Consider the following 20,172-nt stretch of genomic DNA (forward strand, 5'->3'; position numbering starts at 1 on the left):
AAAGGGACTTTTTGGTGTGGCAGAGTGTGAGTTTGTATTGTACCAATATTCACACGGTGGCAACCACTTAGACCATTTGCTAGGATATGCACTAACAAAACACCTAAGATAGCATTCAATTTGTTGATTCACACGTTCGGTCTGGCCATCCGACTGGGGGTGACGGACTGAACTCATTCTTAATTGCATCCCTTGAGTGTGTTGGAATATAACTCTTTCCAAAATAGGCTGGTGAAAATATGGTCTCTGTCAGATGCTATTGAGGGCATGCCATGCAGTTTATGGACAGAGTCCAAGAAGGCTTCCGTCACTGTCTGTCCAGTTTATAGACAAATGTCCATACTTTGACAATTTATCAATCACGACTAGAATGCAATTGTAACGACCAGATGGAGGGAGACCTTCAATAAAATACATTGTGACTATTTCCCAAGGAAGTTCGGGTATTGGAAGTGTTGGGTTTAGTCTCACATCGGTTGTGGGAGGAGACATAAGACGACTTATAAAGGTGAGGGTGTCCCCTCCTAACAGGCTAGTCTTTTAGGGGGAGAGGGCCCAAGGCCTGTCATAAGTCGGTGAAGGGGTTGCAACAGACCTGGATAAGGTACTTGTTCAGGTATGGCTTGTTGGCAGGTCAAGCATCTTTGAACTGGCATTTTAATGAATGTTTTCATACCAGACCTGAATCATTGCCCGCCCAAATACAATTATCGGTGCATATTAGCCCATTACTCGGAGTAAATTTGCTGTCAAACGAAGGAGAAGTGGATAGGTGCTGAAGTAGTTTGGGAGCAACATCATCTTGCTGATAACTGCGAATAATGTGTGGAAACCAATCTGGTTGACTGGTGGGAATGACCTATAGTTCAACTCACTCGTGGGACCTGCGTGAAAGCGCATTAGTCGCGCCATTTTCAACACCTTTTGTGTACTGTATAGTGTATTGGAGTCTCATGAGCTTTGTCCTTGCCTTTTGCTGCCAATTTGTATGCAAACGTTGATTAGTTACACTTTTCAAACTTCACTGATCTGTTTGAATTACAAATTCTGTAAACAAGAGGTATTGGCGCCAATGCTCAATTGCGATTAGAATGGCCAAGAACTCCTTTTCGTAGACTCACAAGGAACGGTTTCTGGGCCCCAAGGCTTTGCTAACATAAGCCAAAGGGTGGCCGTCGTGCATCAAAACTGCACCGATGCCCACATCACAAGCATCACTAGCTATCACAAACTTCTTAGAAAAATTGGGGAGTGCAAGAACTGGTGCTGAAACAAGGGCCCTTTTTAGAGCTTGAAATGCCTCTTCTTCAGTGGTAGACGAGCAGAAAATGACCCCCTTCTTTAGAAAAGATGTTAACGAACGACAAATGATGCCATAGTGACGGATGAACTTGCCATAGTACCCCGTTAAACAAGGAAATGCCTGAACATCTTTAGCACAAGCAAGGTCGGCCAAGTCTCGATGGCTGAAATCCACTAACCAACAAGTGTGCTCCAGAATCTAAAATAATCCTCAGACTGGGCTTGCCACAACTTCGGATCGGTCCCACTCCCATCGAAATGTGGTAACTCGATTCGAGGCCCAAAACCAAAAACATCAGCAGAATTCTGTCAAAAAAAATCGATCGGACTAAGAGGAACTCTGTGTATGGATTGGTCGCTATGCATACCTCTGACCGGAGGTGGGACATAGAATTTATGGCCAGACCCCTGATTTTCGTTGTCGATGCGGTGGCTATCGGAGCCGTTAGATCCGCTGCTCAGCCCATGGATGGGGAAGGCCGGCACGCGCTTCAAAGAGTTGGAAGGACGCGGTGCAGATTGATCTAACCCTTGCCGCGGTTCATCGATGTAGACCTTGACATCATCGATGCGGATAGAGAGGAGGTCGAACTTGGCATCGAGCTTGGCGATAGCCAGCACGGTGTTGTCAACACGGACGCGGTCGGCCTTCTCGAAGTCAGCACGAAGTAGGTCGTAGGTGGCCTTGGTCTCCTGTGGGATGCGATCCATCGCTGCCCGGCGCAACTTGTCAGCGAGCCTGGTGTGCCTCTAGTGGGCTAGAAAATTTGTTGGATTGAACAGCTCTGATGCCAGATTGTAAGGTGTTCTCTACTTATTCATGGGAAATTTGAATTCGAGCTACACATTCGGTTCCAGGAAGGGGATCGGGGGAGAGGAGGAAGAGAGAGCTCGCGTGCGAGTCGAGTCAACTAGCCATTTTGCCTAATCCTGCCCTCTCACTAGCTACTGGTGCTACCTATATGTTTCAAGGCTCAAGGCCCATTCTCGTCATGCAAGCCGAGACGGTAGACTAGGCTTGTGTGTGAGCCTCTGGTTCATAATTCAGGCTTTTTGTTCTTCTTCCAGATCGCTCATAGATTTTAAATTTTTGTTGTTATAATTAGGACCTGCCATACGATAAATGGAGCAGATAATTTAGCCTATGTGAACAAAAATGTGACGGCTCATGTGCCTTTTATTTTATGATAATGAATAAATAGATATTTTCTCCGTCTTATGATATAAGAATATTCTTTATACTATTTTTTACATTATTATAGTGTCAAAAACACTCGTACATTATAGGACGAAGGGAGTAGATAGATAGAAAAATGGATGCAGCGTTACATACTTGCAGGCTACTATTTGGTGAACAAGTCAGTAGCTCCGAATGATCAAGTTGAGAGTGATCGAGACAGACTCACACGTCCAAGTTCCCATTGCAATGGGAATAGAAATAAATCCTACGCTGCATATTGTAGGTATATCCATATGCTTGGAGACACCAAGAGCTGCACAACATCGGCCAGTTAATTCTTCCTCAGATGCGTGTCAAACTGTCCATTAGCGCTATCTGGTCACAGCTTGCTGTTCTACAATGTGCATCCATCGTCCTTGGTTTCTCAAACTCTCCATCACATCACTAGACCACCTCTTCTGTATAAATTGAAAACACAGCAAGTCGCTCCACATCCTCACCACGTCTCGCAGCCACCCATAGCCTCCGTCAAGCAATCGCTTTGCACATCTAAATTGTTTGCTTAGCTTGCAGCTACGTTCATTTTCAATGGCGTCCATCAACCGCTACTCCTCCTTGGTGTTGGTGGTGGTTGCACTTGCCTCGGCGCCGTTGGCCGCCGTGGCCGGCGACCCCGACATCCTCACTGACTTCGTCGTGCCCACCTCCATGATCGGCATGCCACCGATGAACATCACCGCCGACTTCTTCACCTACACCGGCTTGGGCGCCGCCATGAACATGACCACGCCAGGGACGCAGAACTTCACGGTGACCAAGGCCACCATGATGGAATTCCCTGCGCTCAACGGGCAGAGCGTGGCCTACGCCATGCTCAAGTTCCCCTCCGAATCAGTCAACCCGCCGCACACACACCCGCGCGCCGCCGAGCTGCTGCTCGTCCTTGACGGTGCGCTCTCCGTCGGCTTCGTCGACACGGCCGGCAAGCTCTACACGCAGGACCTGGCTGCCGGCGACATGTTCGTGTTCCCCAAGGGCCTGGTCCACTACCAGTCCAACCCGGGGCAAAGCCACGCCGTCGCGCTCTCCGCATTCGGCAGTTCCGCGCCAGGCACCGTGTCCGTGCCCGTCACCGTGTTCGGCACCGGCGTTGATGACGCTGTGCTCGCCAAGTCATTCAAGACCGACCTGCCCACCGTGCAGAAGCTCAAGGCGGCGCTCACTCCACCTCCCAAGAAGTGATCCATGTGAGGTTTCTCAGTGTATCCACGCCGCCATGAACTAATAAGGCTATGAGCTTGTGAGTGATGATGGAATAATACGCTTGTTGTGAATCCTATATATATTCAAATCAGAAAAAAAAGTTAGGACATGTTGTATTTTTGTGAATAGAGGGAGTATGAGTTTTCTTCCGTACCAATACCGAGATGTCGTGAGGGAATAGTTTCTATCAAGAAGAAACATATTTTCCTGAAAAGGAACATTTTAATGAAAACATGACATTTCGAACGAATATGGAACATTATCTTTATGACGAAGAAACTATTTTATCAACGGAACAAAGCACTTTTTCCAAAGTAGTAATCCTCAAAAGATGCACGATATTCCATCGTGCTAGTAGGCCGTCCATATATGATTCGGCCAAGCAGATCTCCATCATGGTTCGAAAAAAGTTCTAGAATTAATGCCTTTCTGAAACCTGTCCACATCTGAGTATGGATCGCACTATGAGTTGGTTGAACCTGGCTGTAAGTTCATCCTAACCCTTTGGTGTTGTCGTTTCTGAACAGAAAGTCTGAATTTGAGCAAGAGATTATCATGGCATAAGTTGACACATGATCCATAGAAATTGGATTCGGAAAGCATACATCAAGCAGCCAAGCAAGACAAAGTACGCACAAATTACAAAGGTCTCCTCAGGCAGAATGACAATGGTCTTCTCGAGTGCAAACGCAAAAAGAAAGTTTTACTACCACAAGACTCACCTGTCTGTAACGGACAGAAGTTACTCTACGATAACAGGTTGATCTTCTTCATGTTCATGAGTCCACATCTGATCATCGTCGTGGATCCCCATCTGACCTTCCTCGGGAGTCCACACTGCCCAGGGGAGCGGGCTGGTGGGTTCTTGGCCGCCTGAAAATCGCCGGCTAAAAAGGGCGACGACCGACAGTCCCACTGCCCAGGGGAGCGGGCTGGTGGAGAAGACAGCAGCGGCGACGAGGGGGCCGGCCAAACTGAGGATCTGGAAGTACATCCGCGGTTCCGCCTTGAACGCCGCGCGTGATATCATCACTCCGGCGACGCCTGGGGCAGCCATGGTAGCGCTGGCCAAGTACTGCCCGCAGACGGGGAGCAGGTAGGCGAGCGCGCTTCCGATCCCGATGGCGACGACGAACAAGCAACGCCCGCAGATGCAGATGACGACGACGAGCGCTTGCGCGGCCAGCACGCCGACCACGAGGAGCGCTTGCGCGACCAGCACGCCGGCCACCATGGCGACGACGCACAGGACTGGCCAGAAGAACCAGACTATGGCCGCGACGCAAACGACCGCGGCGATGGCCAGCACGACTGGGAGCGCGACGGCGGCGGCGTCCTTGAGCCACCGCCACAACGCCTCAAATGCCGGGACGAGCTCGCGGGCCGTACTCGCGGCCGTCGCGACAAAGCGCTGGATGAGCGGCCAAACGCCGTCCCACCCACCGGCGACGGTGTTGTGTATCCACCGCCAGAAGGCCTGAAACGGCAGGACGAGGTTGTGGGCGGCGCTGGCGAGCGCGGCGGGGAGGTTGGCGAGGATGCCCTGCATGTGCTCCCACAAACCGTCGAAGCCGGCACCAATGCTTGTGGTGGCGTCCTCGAGCCACCGCCAGAGCGCTTCAAACGGCACGGCCAGAGCGTGGGCAGTGCTGGCGAGCGCGGCGGGAAGGTTGGCGAAGATGCCTTGCATGTGCTCCCACAAACCGTCGAAGCTTGAACCGATGCTTGTGGCGGCGGCCTGAAGCCACTGCCAAACAGCTTCAAACGGCACCACCAGAGCGTGGGCAGCGCTGCCGAGCGCAGCGACGAGGTTGTCGAAGCAGCCTTGTATAAACTGCCCCAGACCGTGGACGCCGAAACTGATGGCTGCTGGGGCGGCCTGAAGCCACTGCCAAACCGCCTCAAATGGAACGACCAGAGCGTGGCCTGCGCTACCGACAGCGGCGACGAGTTTGCCGAAGCAGAAGCTTATACCGGCGGCGGCGGACTGCAGCAAGTGCCAGAGCGCCAGGAACGGCACCGCCAGAGCATGGGGCACGCTCCAGATCGCCGCGACGAGGTTTCCGAAGAAGAAGCCGACGCCAGCCGCGGCGGACTGCAGCAGGTGCCAGAGCGCCTCGAACGGCACCACCAGAGCGTGGGCCGCGCTCCCAAGCGCGGCGAAGAGGCTGGCAAAGCAGGAGCTAACGCCGGCGGCGACGGATTGCAGCAAGTGCCAGAGCGCCTCGAACGGCAGGACGAGGAGATGGGCCGCGGCGGCCAGCCAGTGCCCGAGCACCTCGAACGGCAGGACGAGCAGGTGAGCCACGCCCGCGAACAGGCCGGCGATGAGCTGCCACAGGCCGTCGAGGCCGAAGCTCATGCCGACGGCGTCGGCGGCGATTCCCTGAGCCACACCGCCGCCTGCGCCGCGCAGGAGCCTCCGCGCTGCTGTGTCAGCGAAGGCCATGGCTTGCTCTCACGCAACTTTTCCTTCTTCTATCTAAGAACAAGCTTCCTTCTTCGATCTGAGGTGGTGTTTCTTTCACAGCGAATGGACTTTTTTTTTTTTTAGTCCCAGTCATTAAAGAAAAAAAATCCCTCCAATAATTTTTTTTTAATCCCTTAAAAAAAAGTCTCTCCTGTTTCTATATATAGGGACTAAAAGAAACTTTTTAGTCTAGAAACACCACCTGAGTGGAGTGGCTGACTGCTGCTGGAGTGAGGACGGAGTCTGCATAATCGATTTCTTTATTAGGCGATGGTCATTGGGCATTCAGGGCGGTCTCGTCGTGGGCTTCCCAAAGCATTAGCTGTTCTCATGACAAGAAGAAACGAAAATGCCCATTGGGCATCAAATATGGGGTAAAATTGACAAAAATAACCCGTGAAGATAAAGAACTCACAGACTGAACCCTCGGGAGAAAGATTTCACGCGTCTGATCTTTTTGTGTGGCGCCCGACACCTAGGCGCCACACTACACTGTGTGACGCCTAAGCGTTCGGCGCCACATGCCCGACCACGCTGGACAGGCCGGCCCCACCCCCACACAGTGCGACGCCTAAGCCTCAGGCGTTGCACACTCTGCAGTGTGGCGCCGAGCAATTAGGCGCCACACTGTGTAGTCTCGCATCGCATCGCAACTGTAGTTGGCCATGCCATGCCACGCCATGCTGGCTCGCTTTTCCTGTGTTTGCTGCCTCTATTGGCTTCCTATGGAGGCAGCTCTAGTCCTCTAGCTAGTAGTTACACAGGTGTGGTGCAGATGAGAGTAATGCATCCCTCAACTGAAACCTTATTAATAACGTAATGAATAAAGCAGCTAAGAGCAAGTAAAATAAGGTACAGTCAGCAGGCTATAAGAAATAAAATATTATATTTTTGCTGAGTTGGATGAGAGAGAAGAGGAGAGAGAAGGGAAGCGGGCTCTTCGTGAAGAGCCAGCTCTAGCACGTGCTCCTAGGTGCTTTGTGAGAATGAAAGGTGAGCCACATATGATAAAAGTAGTACTCTTTTATAGCTAACTATTGTACAAGCTAGCTACAACATGTGCTATAAGATGCCTTATAGCCAGCAGTTGGCTATACTATTAACCATGCTCTAATAAACCACCAGCCGTTTCTCTCTCATTCTTGTTTCTGTTGCCTGAAGATTATCACTGCCGCTGCTCCTTGTACTTTCTGAAGACTACATCTTTGACTTGCAAGAAGCTACTTTGATATTTATTTTTTCCTTCATGTATGGATGGATGATGGGCAGCGGCTCGTCATCCGCCTCCAGGCCAAGCACGACAACAAGTGGAAGAAGATCGCCACCGAGGTGCCTGGCCGGACGGCCAAGCGGCTTGGCAAGTGGTGGGAGGTGTTCAAGAAGAAGCAGCAGCAGGAGATCAGGGACAGCCGGAGGCCGCCGCCCGAGCCCAGCCCCGACGAGAGGGGAAGGTACGAGTGGCTGCTTGAGAACTTCGCCGAGAAGCTTGTCAAGGAGAGGCAACAGGTCGGGGCGGCGCCGCTGCACCACCACCTCATGGCAGCTCACATGCTCCCGCACTGGATGTCGCCCACCGCCACCAACGGCGCGCCCGTCTCTAATGCGCCGCCGTCGCCGTCCGTCACGCTCAGCCTCGCCTCCGCCGTCGCCGCGCCCCCGGCCGGCGCGCCGTGGATGCAGCAGCAGCAGTAGATGGCGGAGGACGGCGCCGAGTTCGGGTTCGCCAGGCCGCCGCCGGCGCCGGGCATGGTGGCGGATGCTCGTCACGCAGCGCTGGCGGAGCTGTCCGAGTGCTGCAGGGAGCTGGACGAGGGGCAACGCGCCTGGGCCGCGCACCGGAAAGAGGCATCGTGGAGGCTGAAGCGCGTGGAGCTGCAGCTGGAGTCGGAGCGTGCGTGCCCACCTTGTATTTTGCCGACAGGGAGCGGACGGAGGCGATGCTGTGCGAGCTGCTCGTGGGGTTCAACTACATCTGCCACTACGAGCAGCAATAGAGCGCGCGGACGGCGTGGGAGCCGAGGCAGAGAGGGCCGAGCAGGCGCGCGGCCTCGGCGGCGGAGAGCGAGCGGTGGAGACTGGCGGCGCGCGGCATGGCGTTGGCCAGCTCGAAGGGCAGGATTGTATAAGTCACAGTGTGGCGCCTAAGCGCTCGACGCCACACACGCAGAGTGTGCAACGCCTGAGGCTTAGGCGTCGCACTGTGTGGGGGTGGGGCCGGCCTGTCCAGCGTGACCGGGCATGTGGCGCCGAACGCTTAGGCGTCACACAGTGTAGTGTAGCGCCTAGGTGTCGGGCGCCACACAAAAGGGTGAGACGCGTGAAATCATTTCCCCCGAGGGTTCACTCTATGAGTTCTTTTCCTTTAGGGGTCACTAGCAAAAGGGCCCATGCGTTGCAACGGGAGAAAGAAATACCACACGGCACACGCTATTAATTTATAAAAAATGTCTATAATTTGAGAATTTATAGTTACGATACAAATAAAGATGATCTTATCCTACAAAAATGCAGTTTAAAATTTCACAGGTCTTCTATTTTAACACGGCTTGCATGTAGATTTAATAAGTACAAAGAATCAGTCAAGTGACCTTCAGTTTCATCTCTAATCCCGATTTTGTTGACGTGTTCATTCCCAACCCGGATGAGTACCGGTATGAAAGAAAGACGAATAATGACTTATTTATTAAGAGTGCATCCTAGATAATATTTTTATTAAATGTTTAACAGATAAAATAATATCATATTTAAATTCTACATATTTTTCTAATCAAATTCCATGTATAATATGTTAAATTTAGAGTTACGGTTTAAAAGATATGAGTATTTTAAAAAATATTTAATATATACTACGAGTTTAATGTCGGACTTTTTTATAAAATCATCTGGGTGGGTTTTCCGACGGAAGCGATAGCTTTTTTATTACTCCCTCCATACCTAAATATAAGTCTTTTAAGATATTTCAATGGATGTCTATATACAGAGCAAAATGAGTGAATCTATATCCTAAAATATGTCTATATAAATCCGTATGTAGTCTATTAATGAAACTCTTAGAAAGACTTATATTTAGGAACGGAGGGAGTATTAGGTAAAGATTTTGGTCAAAATATGGCGATTCCTAACTCTATGTGCACGCAACGCGATATCCTGACTGTTGCTGTTGCCTTTGGATGCGAACGCATCACTCCACTGGGTCGTGGCCGATGTCATTTCTCCTTTTCACCACCGCTACCCTACAACTCTGTACACCTAGGATGTACTGTACCCCGTGAGCTCCGTACCTACGCCATTACCCAATGGACATTGCCTTTCTTTTCGAGATTGGTCACTAATCAAAGTTTCTGGTGCTAACCAAAGAGCTTTTCTAGTACATGAGCATGTTTTCCTTTCTTCAGTTTTTTTTCTTCTTGGTGAATTGCTTGGCATATCGAACTTCTGACAATATAACTTCATGCTTACATGGCTGGCACTTTGTACAAACTGCTGAAGAGCTTTGTGGGTTCATTGAACAAACTTTTTGGTTATACTTAATGGGAGTTTATAGAACTTTATGTCTCCATAGTTTGTGATTTGTACAAATTGCTAAATAACTTTTCGCTTAAAGAGAAAAAAATATAGTTTTTTTGCATTTAGAAGAAATTATAGGCTATTTATGAAATTTATATAACCATTTCCAACACTCATATCGTCTTCGACAGGTCTTCTTGCACTTAAAGCATCTCCAAAAAAACAGGTCTTTTGAGTTAGAACTTTGTTTCAATAATTTGAAGAACTTTCTTGTTGTAAGTTGAATGAGTTGGCCACATTACATTATGCGTCTGTGAAAAAAACATCTCCTGTAAGGTCATTTTCTTTTAACACACGTAGGGTAATTATTGGCACCAGTGATTACCAACAACATTTAAAAACGTATAGGTGATCTGCACTTGAGGGATATGAGGCATGGGAACAACCTGGTGAAAAAAAGACTCTATAGGCCTGGTTCCACAGGCAGTCAAATCACGTGCAATAGATTTGGTTATGTTTACAGAGAAGTGAGACCCGGTGATGTGATCGCATGATGGATGCGTGGTGCAGATACGGGTTGCGCGCATTAGGATGTGTTTGGTTTGAGAACCGAAAGTCATGAAATGTCGAGGTTTCATTCTAAATTTATGGGTTAGTTTCATCCTTGTGTTCAGTTGATGATAAAAAATGTTATGGATTGGTACCGTCCCGGTGTTTAGTTGAAGAGATGAAATGAGAAGAATCTGATGCCACTCACCTCTTCGGTATAAATGATGAGATTACATCTCTGAACAAATAAAGTTATTTGCATTTGACAAGCCTATAATTTAAATGTTCAACAACATTTTATTTCTATTTTCAACACATGCAAATAAAAATATATGATCATGAGTACATACCAAATATTTACGAAAAATAATCACGAAAATGAAAAAATAACCACGAAAAATAATAATCACGAAAACGAGAAAAAATAACCACGAAAAAATAACCACAAAAACTTTTGTTCGGATGCGGGGGTGAGCGCGGTAAGAATTGCTTGGTTATTTTTTTTCTTTGCTTTTACGGAGGAATAACGAGTCGATTTCTTCAAATCGGTGGAATCACTTGGTGAAGCATCTGGAGGGAATATTCCCTGCATGCGGATGACCCAATTCCGGTTCCTAACCCAACTAAACACGAGAATGGCTGATAGGGATGGAACCAACCCGTCCGATTCCACCTCATCCTGAAACCAAACACACGCATAGAGTTAGGAAAAATCCGCGTTCACTTCGATCTGAGTGGAGTGGCTGACTGCTGCTGGAGTGATCAGGTGTTCTAATGACAAGAAGAAACGAAAATGCCTATTGGGCACTAGTCCGCACAATTTTTTGGTTTTGACCTAAAAGGCTAACAAAATTTAGATCTTATTTAACTTTAATTTTTTTTCCAATCTAACCTTTTTAAGTAACGTCAACATCTCTGACGTCTGGGTTACATGGGAGACGTAAGGGACCGTGGCGTCTGGTATGTGCCCGCTCGATCCCCCCCTTCGTTGACCGGCTGACGTGGCAAAGGGTCGTACGCCAGGGACCCTGGCACCTGGTCGCCAGACCTAGACGTCGCGCACCCTGGCGTCTGCCCCCCGTTAAGTGACTCAGCCGCTTGGTCCCGCCCTACCCGGTCCATCTTGTTCCTCCTCCACCAGAAACGCATCTGACCCTCTCCCGCCCCTCTTCCCCCTCACAACCCCCCTCCCGTGATCTACTCCCTCCTCCACCAAAGTGTGTGGATCCAAGCCCCCCAAGCATCCTTGAGGTAATCTTCCCAATCCTTTCATATTTTTAGTTTAACATCTTATTTTAAGAGTATTTGTGAAGAATGGGTGATGTTAGATTAGTAGATTATTTCTTAGTTTTAGGGATTTTTGTGTAGTTGTTAGATTATATAGATGGTTTGTTCAATATGTTGGTATATTTTTTTGGCCTTTGGGGCATTTTGTTGAATATGTTAGTATATGATGTGTTGTAGATTTTGTTTAATAATTTAGTGTTGATATGATGTGGGCATAATGGATTGTTTTTAGGCAACCAGAAATTGTCATTGATGTGCTTAATTCATTATTGTTGTTCTTAGATTGGGGGAGACTTTTTAATGTTCATTTATATGGACAAGGAGGCATTCTTGACTAACAATGTCGTCGCGGACGAGGAAGCCACTTTTTTTATACAAGCCCTAGCTATGTGAGCTTGTTGCAAAAGTGAGACATGTAATCTATCCTTGACCGAGTGAAGGAGGTGCCAAGCTGAGTGTAATCCTGGAAGAAATCGGCAGCCCAAGCTCGAGCCGAAATTGCCCTCTCACTCTTCCGCATCCATTGCAAGGTAGTGGACGAGGAGAAACTTAAGAACCTCAAGGTCGTCAACACGAAGAACGCGAAGTTCCAGGACTTCATGGCGATGTTCATGGAGGCTGCCACCCGGATGGGAGACGGAATCGACCTCGACACCATTGTTGAAGCAGTGGTCCCATCATCCTTCGAGTAATTCTCGAATAAAAAACTATAAATTTGATTTGCCTCGATATGCCGAGTGGTTGTTGTAACCATAAAACTTGAGTGATCCTGAGGCTCTTGCTATCCATGCTTTTTCTTTGAACAGAATGTAGTTCGTATTGGCCTTATCTTCATTCAACTCATGAATCTTCGAGTGTTCGGCAGGTTCTCGCTGGGAGCACTGAAGTACTTAGGCGACTGATAAGTTGCAGCTAAGTCCCCAAGTGTGGACAATGTCCTCACTCGGAGTAGGTTTTAAGTTAGGCGAAGTCAGGTTCACAACTAAGCCTCCGAGTGTGGATGTTGTCCTTACTCGGAGCAGGTTTAAACTTGAAGTCAGGTTCACACCTAGTCCCCGAGTGTGGATGATATCTTCACTCAAAATAGGTTTTAACTTAGTGATACGTCTGTTAGAGCATATATCTCCATATGTGGTTTTGGTAATTGGTGACAATTCCTATGGACTAATGGTTGCCTTAAGTTATATTTATAGGATGTGTTCATAGACACTTCTTGAAGTCCATCTGTTGGGTTCAAGGAGTTTATATGATGACCAAGGTGGTATTCAAGGTATTATCCAAAGAATGGTCATAGAGACACAAGGTTGATCAAGATCGTCGGACAAAGAGTAAATCAAGATGATCAACACATAAAGCGTACAAGATGTACCGAGAGGGATCAAGTGATCCCATGGTATGGTAAGCATTGTCCATTACGTATTTGTGTACTAACCCATGGTCTTCGTGAGAGTTCTTTGTGGGGTTAGGTGTGTTTCCATGGGCTTGCGTCAAGAGGAAGATCTCATACAACCCATGGAAAATGACGTCAAAGTGGTGGAGGATGGTGGCAATGAACTTGTGAAGATATGCTAAAGAGTGGCTCACCCATATTGTGTATGGGGGAGCAATCAACTAGTCTTCATCAAGACAATGCAATCAAGAAAGGTGGTCCATCTTGAGGAAGCCAAGATCATCGTCATCTAGATCAAGAGGACAAGGTGCAAGGTATAGGTTTTCCCTTGATAGGTTTTCTGTTTTAGGATAGATTGTCATACTGTCAAGGGGGGCTCTCAAGTGAGTAGCTTGATCGTATCGTTCGTTGAGAGCTCAAACCATTTGCATCCTTGCATCAGACTTATTGGTTCTTGTTTGGTGTTTCTCTTTGTGAGTTTTAGAGCTTATGTTCATCTTCATGACAAACTCGAGTTCATCAAAAACGGAGTCCATATGCATCTTCTATGATGTTTTTGATGTTGGGAGTTTTTACCGGTCTTATTCCAAGAAGGGTTCTCACCATTTTCTTATGGGACTTTTCTCACTTTCTTCTTATTTATATTTCTATCAAGATTGTGTTATCCCATGTCGTTAGCTTTCCAACAAACTTGGTTTCGTTGAAATCAGAGTCCGTATGCGAAAGTTACAGCAGTTTCAGTATCCAGCGGTAGTACCGCTCCTGGTGCCAGCGGTAGTACCGCCCCGGAGAGGTAGTACCGCCCCCGGAGCGGTAGTAATTTTTTACTAACGCTCCAGGAGCGGTAGTACCGCTCCGTCGGACTGTTTTTTGCATACGTTTTGGCCTTAGCATGGTTGGTGAACCTACCGAGCGGTAGTACCGCTCCATGAGCGGTAGTACCGCTCTGTGCGGGCTGTGAGGCTTAAAGGTTGGATTTTTCCCCACCTATAAAAGGGGGTCTTCTTCCTCATTGAACCTTATCTCTTTAGCTCGTGTTCTTCCCCCATTGTTGACCTTCTTCGATCTAGCTAATTCTCAATCTCTCCAATGATTCTTGCTAGTTTTTGAGGGAAAAGAGAGAGGAGATCTAGATCCACATTTCCACCAATCACTTTCTCCTCTAAGTGAGGGGAACCCCTTGGGTCTAGTTCTTGGAGTTCTTCGTGTTCTTCTTTGTTCTTCCTCTCATTTTCCTCCCTAGCATTAGTTGCTTTGGTGAGATTTGGGAGAGAAGTACTTGGGCACTCCGTGTGCCCTTGCCATTGCATTAGTTGCATCGTTTGAGTTCTCCACGATGATACGTGGAAGTGAAGTTTGAGAAGCTTATTACCTTTGGTACTTAGTACCCTAGATATTGTTCTTCGTGGATGCTTTGGCGTCCTAGAATCTTGGTGGTGTCTCGGAGCTCAATCATTGTGGTGTAAAGCTCCGGGCAAGCGTCGGGGTCTCCAATTAGGTTGTGGAGATTGCCCCGAGCAATTTGTACGGGTATCGGTGACCGCCCCCAAGGTTTGCCATTTGTACCGGTTCGGTGACCGCCCTCAAGGGTCCCTTAGTGGAATCACGGCATCTTGCATTGTGCGAGAGCGTGAGGAGATTACGGTGGCCTTAGTGGCATCTTGGGGAGCATTGTGCCTCCACACCGCTCCAACGGAGATTAGCATCCGCAAGGGTGTGAACTTCGGGATACATCATCGTCTCCGCGTGCCTCGGTTATCCCTTACCCGGACCCTTTACTTATGCACTTTAGTTTGTGATAGCCATATTGCTTATTGTCATATATCTTGCTATCACTTAGTTGTTTATCTTGCTTAGCATAAGTTGTTGGTGCACATAGGTGAGCCTAGTTGTTGTAGGTTTTGTGCTTGACAAATTAAACGTTAGTTTTATTCCACATTTGTTCAAGCCTAAACCGAAATTATTTTAAAGCGCCTATTCACCCCCCCTCTAGGCGACATCCACGTCCTTTCAATTGGTATCAGAGCTAGGTCTCTCTTTATTAGGTTTAACCACCTAGAGAGTAAGGATGTCGACTAGGGGTTTAGGTTTCACTTACACTCTTAGTTTCGATGGCACAAATTTTGATGTTTGGGTAATTCGCATGCTTAATCACTTTCGGGTCTTGGACCCGAATTTAGAGCGAATTGTAGATATGGGGTTTTCTCCTCCAAAGGATTCTCAAAATATATCTTTAGAGGATGAGAAAAACTCTTATCTCAATGCTCAAGCTTTTAATGTGCTTTTTGATGCTTTGAGCAATGTAGTTATATTTCAACTCATGCCATTCCGGGATGCTCATGAGTTGTGAACAAAGCTTCAAGATAAATATGGTATGTCCAATATTTGTGGGAATGATTGTTCTCCCTCCATCTCCGGTCGTGTGGTCTTCTCAACTTCATCTACTTCACCTACATGTGGATTGCCACAAGGTAATGATATGGTGAGTAGTGGTGATCATTGCAACGATGATAGTGGGTTTATTGTTGATGATCCTTCATCACTATATTACTGCAATGCTTCATCTTTTTGCATTAACACTTCGAGCACTCTAAATGTTTTACATGCTTGTGTTGATAGTCCTTGCATATCATGTAAAAACTGCTTGACTAAATCTCATGATGATATGCTTCTTATATCTTGTTGGCATGATAAAAATGTATATATTTCCTCGAGTTGTTGTGCTAACAATGTAGAGGAAATTCATCACTCCATGGAACAAGATGTGGCCTTGAATGATGCTTCAAGGGATCCTACATCATCATCTATTGTGACTCACTTCTGCCTTATGGCTAAGGCTTCAAAGGTATCTCCTACTTTGAATCCCAATATATCTCATGATGATGATGTTAATGATAATGGGGATGAGAATAATGATGAAGAGAGTCATAATATTGCATCCTTAAAAATTAAGGGTGAAATGATTTTTAAATCTCTTTATAAGAATAAACTTGCTTGTTCCAACTTCTTGGAACTCATGTCTATTGCCACTGAGGGCAAGAAATACATTGAGGAGTTGAAAGCTCATCTCGAGGAGCATGAGGCCACCATTGAGACAATGGAAGGTCATGAGCGTGAATACGCTAACGAGATCGCGGAGCTATCTCAAGCTCTTGAAAATGAACAAACCACCAAGGAATCTCTTGAGGAAACCTTTGCTATAGAATTATCTATATTAAAGGAATCCCAAGATAGAGCTCTCGAGGTGGCTAATGATTTTAGAACTAAAAACGATAAGCTTGAAGTTGCACATCCTAAACTCGTTGAGGACTACGAGCACCTCGAAAATGGCTCAAAGGCTATTAAGAGTTCGCTCATCGAACTCACCGAGTCTCATGCTCAACTTGAAGCTTCATATGCTAAAGAGCTTGCCAAGTTGCCTTCTCCTCTTATTGTTAATAAGATGCTTGTGCTACTAATTCTACTTCTTGTGAAGCATCCATTTTAAAGGAGAATGTTGAGCTAAGGGCTCAACTCGAGTTGCTATCTAGCAATTATGGGAAATTGGAAGAAAGTCATGTAATGCTCACAAGCTCTCATGATGATCTTATAGTGTCCCATAATGTGCTAAAATTAGCTCATGAGGCTATTACTACCAAGGTAACATCGAGTGAGCCTCATGTGGACATTAGCACTACTTCTAGTCAAAAAGCTATATTGCCATGTGCTAGTCCTCGTAATTCATCTACTCACAATGTTGCTACATCTTGTGATGAATTACTTTCCACGCCTTGTTGCTCTAACAATGAAGCTTATACTTATTCTAGTACTTGTGTTGATACTAGCCTCTATGATTACTACTCAGGTAGAACAAGTACTTAAAGGTCAGAATGACCTGCGCAATGAATTAAATGACAACTCTGTCAAAGTCATTACTAGAGGAGGCAAAATGACTCAGGAACCTTTGTATCCTGAAGGTCATCCTAAGAGAATTGATCAAGATTCTCAAGGAATCAATGCTGATACACCCAGTCATCCTAAGGAGAAGAAGAAGGATGATAGGAGCCTACACGCCAGTTCACCAAATACTGTCACACCTGAAGAACCTAATGATATTTCCGCGTCTGATGCAGAAACACAATCAGGTGATGAACATGAACCTGGTGGCAATATGGAGAGTGATGTTCATAATAATGCTCAACCTAGCCATGATGAGGATGTGGAGATTGAACCTACGGTTAATTCTGATAATCCACAACCTAAGAGATACGACAAGAATGACTCCACTGCTAGGAAGCATGGTAAAGAAAGAGAGCCATGGGTTCAGAGACCTATGCCCTTTCCTCCTAAGCCATCCAAGAAAAAGGATGATGAGGATTTTGAGCGCTTCGTTGAGATGATAAGACCCGTCTTTCTGCAGATGCGGTTAACTGATATGCTCAAGATGTCTCCGTATGCCAAGTACATTAAAGATATCGTGACTAATAAACGGAAGATACCAGATCTTGAGATCTCCACCATGCTTGCCAATTACACTTTCAAAGGTGGAACTCCTAAGAAACTTGGTGATACCTGTTGGGGATATTATCTGTTGGATAACCCGCCCTAGTTGGGCCGGGTCACCGAAGCTGGCGACTCATCTCAATGTGGTTTGGGCCTTGGCCCGGTAAGGCCGGAAGTCGTAAGGCGGTTCAAGACCTTCGGAAGGAGTCCGTAATAGAGAAGGTCTCCGAGCCTTGGAAAGATGGCGACTTAGAGATCGCAAGAGTCACGATTTGTGTAAAGGAAAGGACCCTTGTAAACCCTAAGGACTCGACCTGTATATAAAGGCGAGTCCCAGGGAAGAAGAGGGCAGGTTAAAAATCATCGAGTGCTAGGTCAGGCGAGTTATGCCCTCCTTGTAATCAAAACTCCATCAATACAACAGAAAGCATGACGTAGGCTTTTACCTCCTCACGAGGGGCCGAACCTGGGTAAATCTCTGTCTCGCTCCCGTTCAACCCCTTTGAGTCGCCACCAAGGTGCGATGGCTCCAACACTAAGTCCTTTCACGAGGACATCTGCCGTGACAAAACCACGACAGTTGGCGCCCACCGTGGGGCCTGCGCGCGGTGGAGTTGAGTTCTCAAAGGGAGCCCTACCAGGGTTTGGGAGCTACGCGACGGGGCTCATGACCCGGAGCCGCCGCGGGAAGTACTACATCAACAACTTGCTATAGGGGCCCGAGGCGGATTTGATCGAGTCTGGTTACAGGGTCCCCTTCGGAAAGATCAGCGTCTTCATCGGCATGATTGGATCACCCGTGCCTGAGCCGGACACCTCCTCCGACATCGTTGAGCCGGCCAGGTACGTCCGCCCGGTCGTGACGCCAAACCTAACCCGCCCGGTCTTTGTTCGATTCACGCAAGGATCTGAGGAGCCAGAACACTCAGCAACCCAGGAAACCACACCGGTCAACACTGATGACGAATCGTCCATGGGCGATTCAGATTCAATCCAGTCTCTACACGGGGGCTGCCTTGGGGGCTTGTCACTGGCCATGGACCCCGAAGTTCTTGATCGGACTCGCCGTCAAATCGCCGTTTACATGGCAGGGGCGACTCAACCCTCGCCAAACCCGGCAGGCGGAGGTGGAACTGGCGAGACGTCTAGAAGCCCGACCGCGATTTTGGTGGAGTTTGCAGCAGAAATAACAAGGCTCATGGCGACCCCCATCACACCGGAAAACCAGGAGGCGTTAAGCACGGAATTGATGAAGCTAAGAAAAGGGGTGGCAAAGGCTCAGCGGGATGCCGAGGTGGAGTCCGCGAGGATCGAGACCCGGCATGCTCAAATTACCGCTGAGATAGCTCGCTTGAATACCGACAACTGGCGGCTCGAAAGGCACCAGCGCGCATCTAACGCCGTCCATTAGCGGAGGCACCAGGGTCGCCTGCCTCCTGATCTCAACCTGACGCGCGTGTTCAACACTCCGCGAACTCCCGGGGCAGGAGCCCCCCCCCCCGGGGGGGGGGGGGGCAGGCCAACCACCGAACCTGCCGTTTCAGCCAGCTGTGGATCGCGTTCCCCGATTCCAGACACCTCAAGGTCACTTTTCCAACCCGGTGGACAACGTCCTTGCCGCAACCCGCCATTTGGAATCCCTTCCGATTCACGGCAACACTCCAGCCGAGATAGAGGCGAGAAATGCCATTGAGATGTTGAAGACAGCGGTGGTTCAAAACGCCCAGTTCTCACACAGCCTAGATCAGCTGCATTCCACTCCCCAGGCAAGCCGCACCAGGAGTCGCCCAGAGGACTAGCCCGCTATAACCAGCGGACCGCGACCCTTTCCCCAGGTCAACTCGCCTGATCATCGAGACCCACCAGGTCGGGATCACCCAAACACCCAAGTCGCCCCAGCGCCTCTTGTTGGGAGCGGTAGACAAGTGGGATGCCGTGCTTGGCCCCCGCCCTTCGCAACGAGCGAATGCCCAAGGATTTTAAAGCACCAAGAAAGGTGCCTAACTACACTCCGGACCTTGAGCCGGTGTCGTGGGTCGAGAGTTATGAAATCGCCATGAACATGCTCGATGTAAGCGAAGCAGTTTGCGCCAGATACTTCACAATGATGCTTGAAGGGACGGCGCGTACTTGGTTAAAGAACCTGCCCCCAACTCCATCCAGACTTGGACTAAATTGAAAGAGCGTTTCGTCAAAAACTTCCGAGGAACCTGCAAACGTCCGATGACAATAGTCGATCTACAGCACTGCATTCAATGCCCGGATGAGTCGGCCCACCACTGGTCGCGGCGGGTCGCGGAAATCATTCACTCGTCAGACGGTATTACGGCGGCTCAGGCTGTGCTGATCCTCGAGCAGAATTGCCACTACGAGCCCTTGGTGCAGAAGTTGGGGCGACTCAAGCGAAAGGTCCAAGACATGGGGGAGCTAATGGACACCCTCACTAGGTACGCTGAGGCGGATGACACCAAAGATCCCGGCGAGGATGGTGGTAAAGCTAACTCACCAAGGAAGGGCGAGTCATCCAAAAATCATACCCGGTTCCAGGGACGCGCCCGCCATAATCAGGGAGCGAATAGCAAGAGAAGGCAACACGAAGAATCTTCGGACTTAGTTGCCAACACCAACACCAATAATGGCAACCAGTGCCAGAAGAAAAGTAGGGGTTAAAGTGGCAAAAAGTCGCGCAACTATAATGAGTTACTCAAGGGCCCCTGCCCGCACCACGCCATGGTAGACAGA

The 20,172-nt window shown here is 48.2% G+C and overlaps 2 protein-coding genes and 1 pseudogene across 2 annotated transcripts; 2 read left to right on the forward strand and 1 right to left on the reverse strand.

Moving 5' to 3' along the window:
• The first annotated feature begins 2,509 nt into the window (after positions 1-2,509).
• Positions 2,510-4,187, forward strand: LOC123452980 (germin-like protein 9-3). The gene has a single exon (XM_045129732.1). The coding sequence runs from the start codon at positions 3,071-3,073 to the stop codon at positions 3,722-3,724; it is 654 nt and encodes a 217-aa protein (XP_044985667.1). The 5' UTR covers positions 2,510-3,070; the 3' UTR covers positions 3,725-4,187.
• A 95-nt stretch (positions 4,188-4,282) lies between these two features.
• On the reverse strand, positions 4,283-6,223 carry LOC123452979. Its single transcript, XM_045129731.1, has one exon. The coding sequence runs from the start codon at positions 6,192-6,194 to the stop codon at positions 4,488-4,490; it is 1,707 nt and encodes a 568-aa protein (XP_044985666.1). The 5' UTR covers positions 6,195-6,223; the 3' UTR covers positions 4,283-4,487.
• A 1,246-nt stretch (positions 6,224-7,469) lies between these two features.
• Positions 7,470-12,460, forward strand: LOC123397303 (annotated as a pseudogene).
• The last annotated feature ends 7,712 nt before the right edge of the window (positions 12,461-20,172 follow it).

This window comes from Hordeum vulgare, chromosome 5H (assembly GCF_904849725.1).
Source record: "Hordeum vulgare subsp. vulgare chromosome 5H, MorexV3_pseudomolecules_assembly, whole genome shotgun sequence".
Taxonomy (NCBI): Eukaryota; Viridiplantae; Streptophyta; class Magnoliopsida; order Poales; family Poaceae; genus Hordeum; species Hordeum vulgare.

Coding starts and splice junctions, on each gene's coding strand:
- LOC123452980 (XM_045129732.1), top strand. CDS start 3,071: ATGGCGTCCATCAACCGCTACTCCTCCTTGGTGTTGGTGGTGGTTGCA.
- LOC123452979 (XM_045129731.1), bottom strand. CDS start 6,194: ATGGCCTTCGCTGACACAGCAGCGCGGAGGCTCCTGCGCGGCGCAGGC.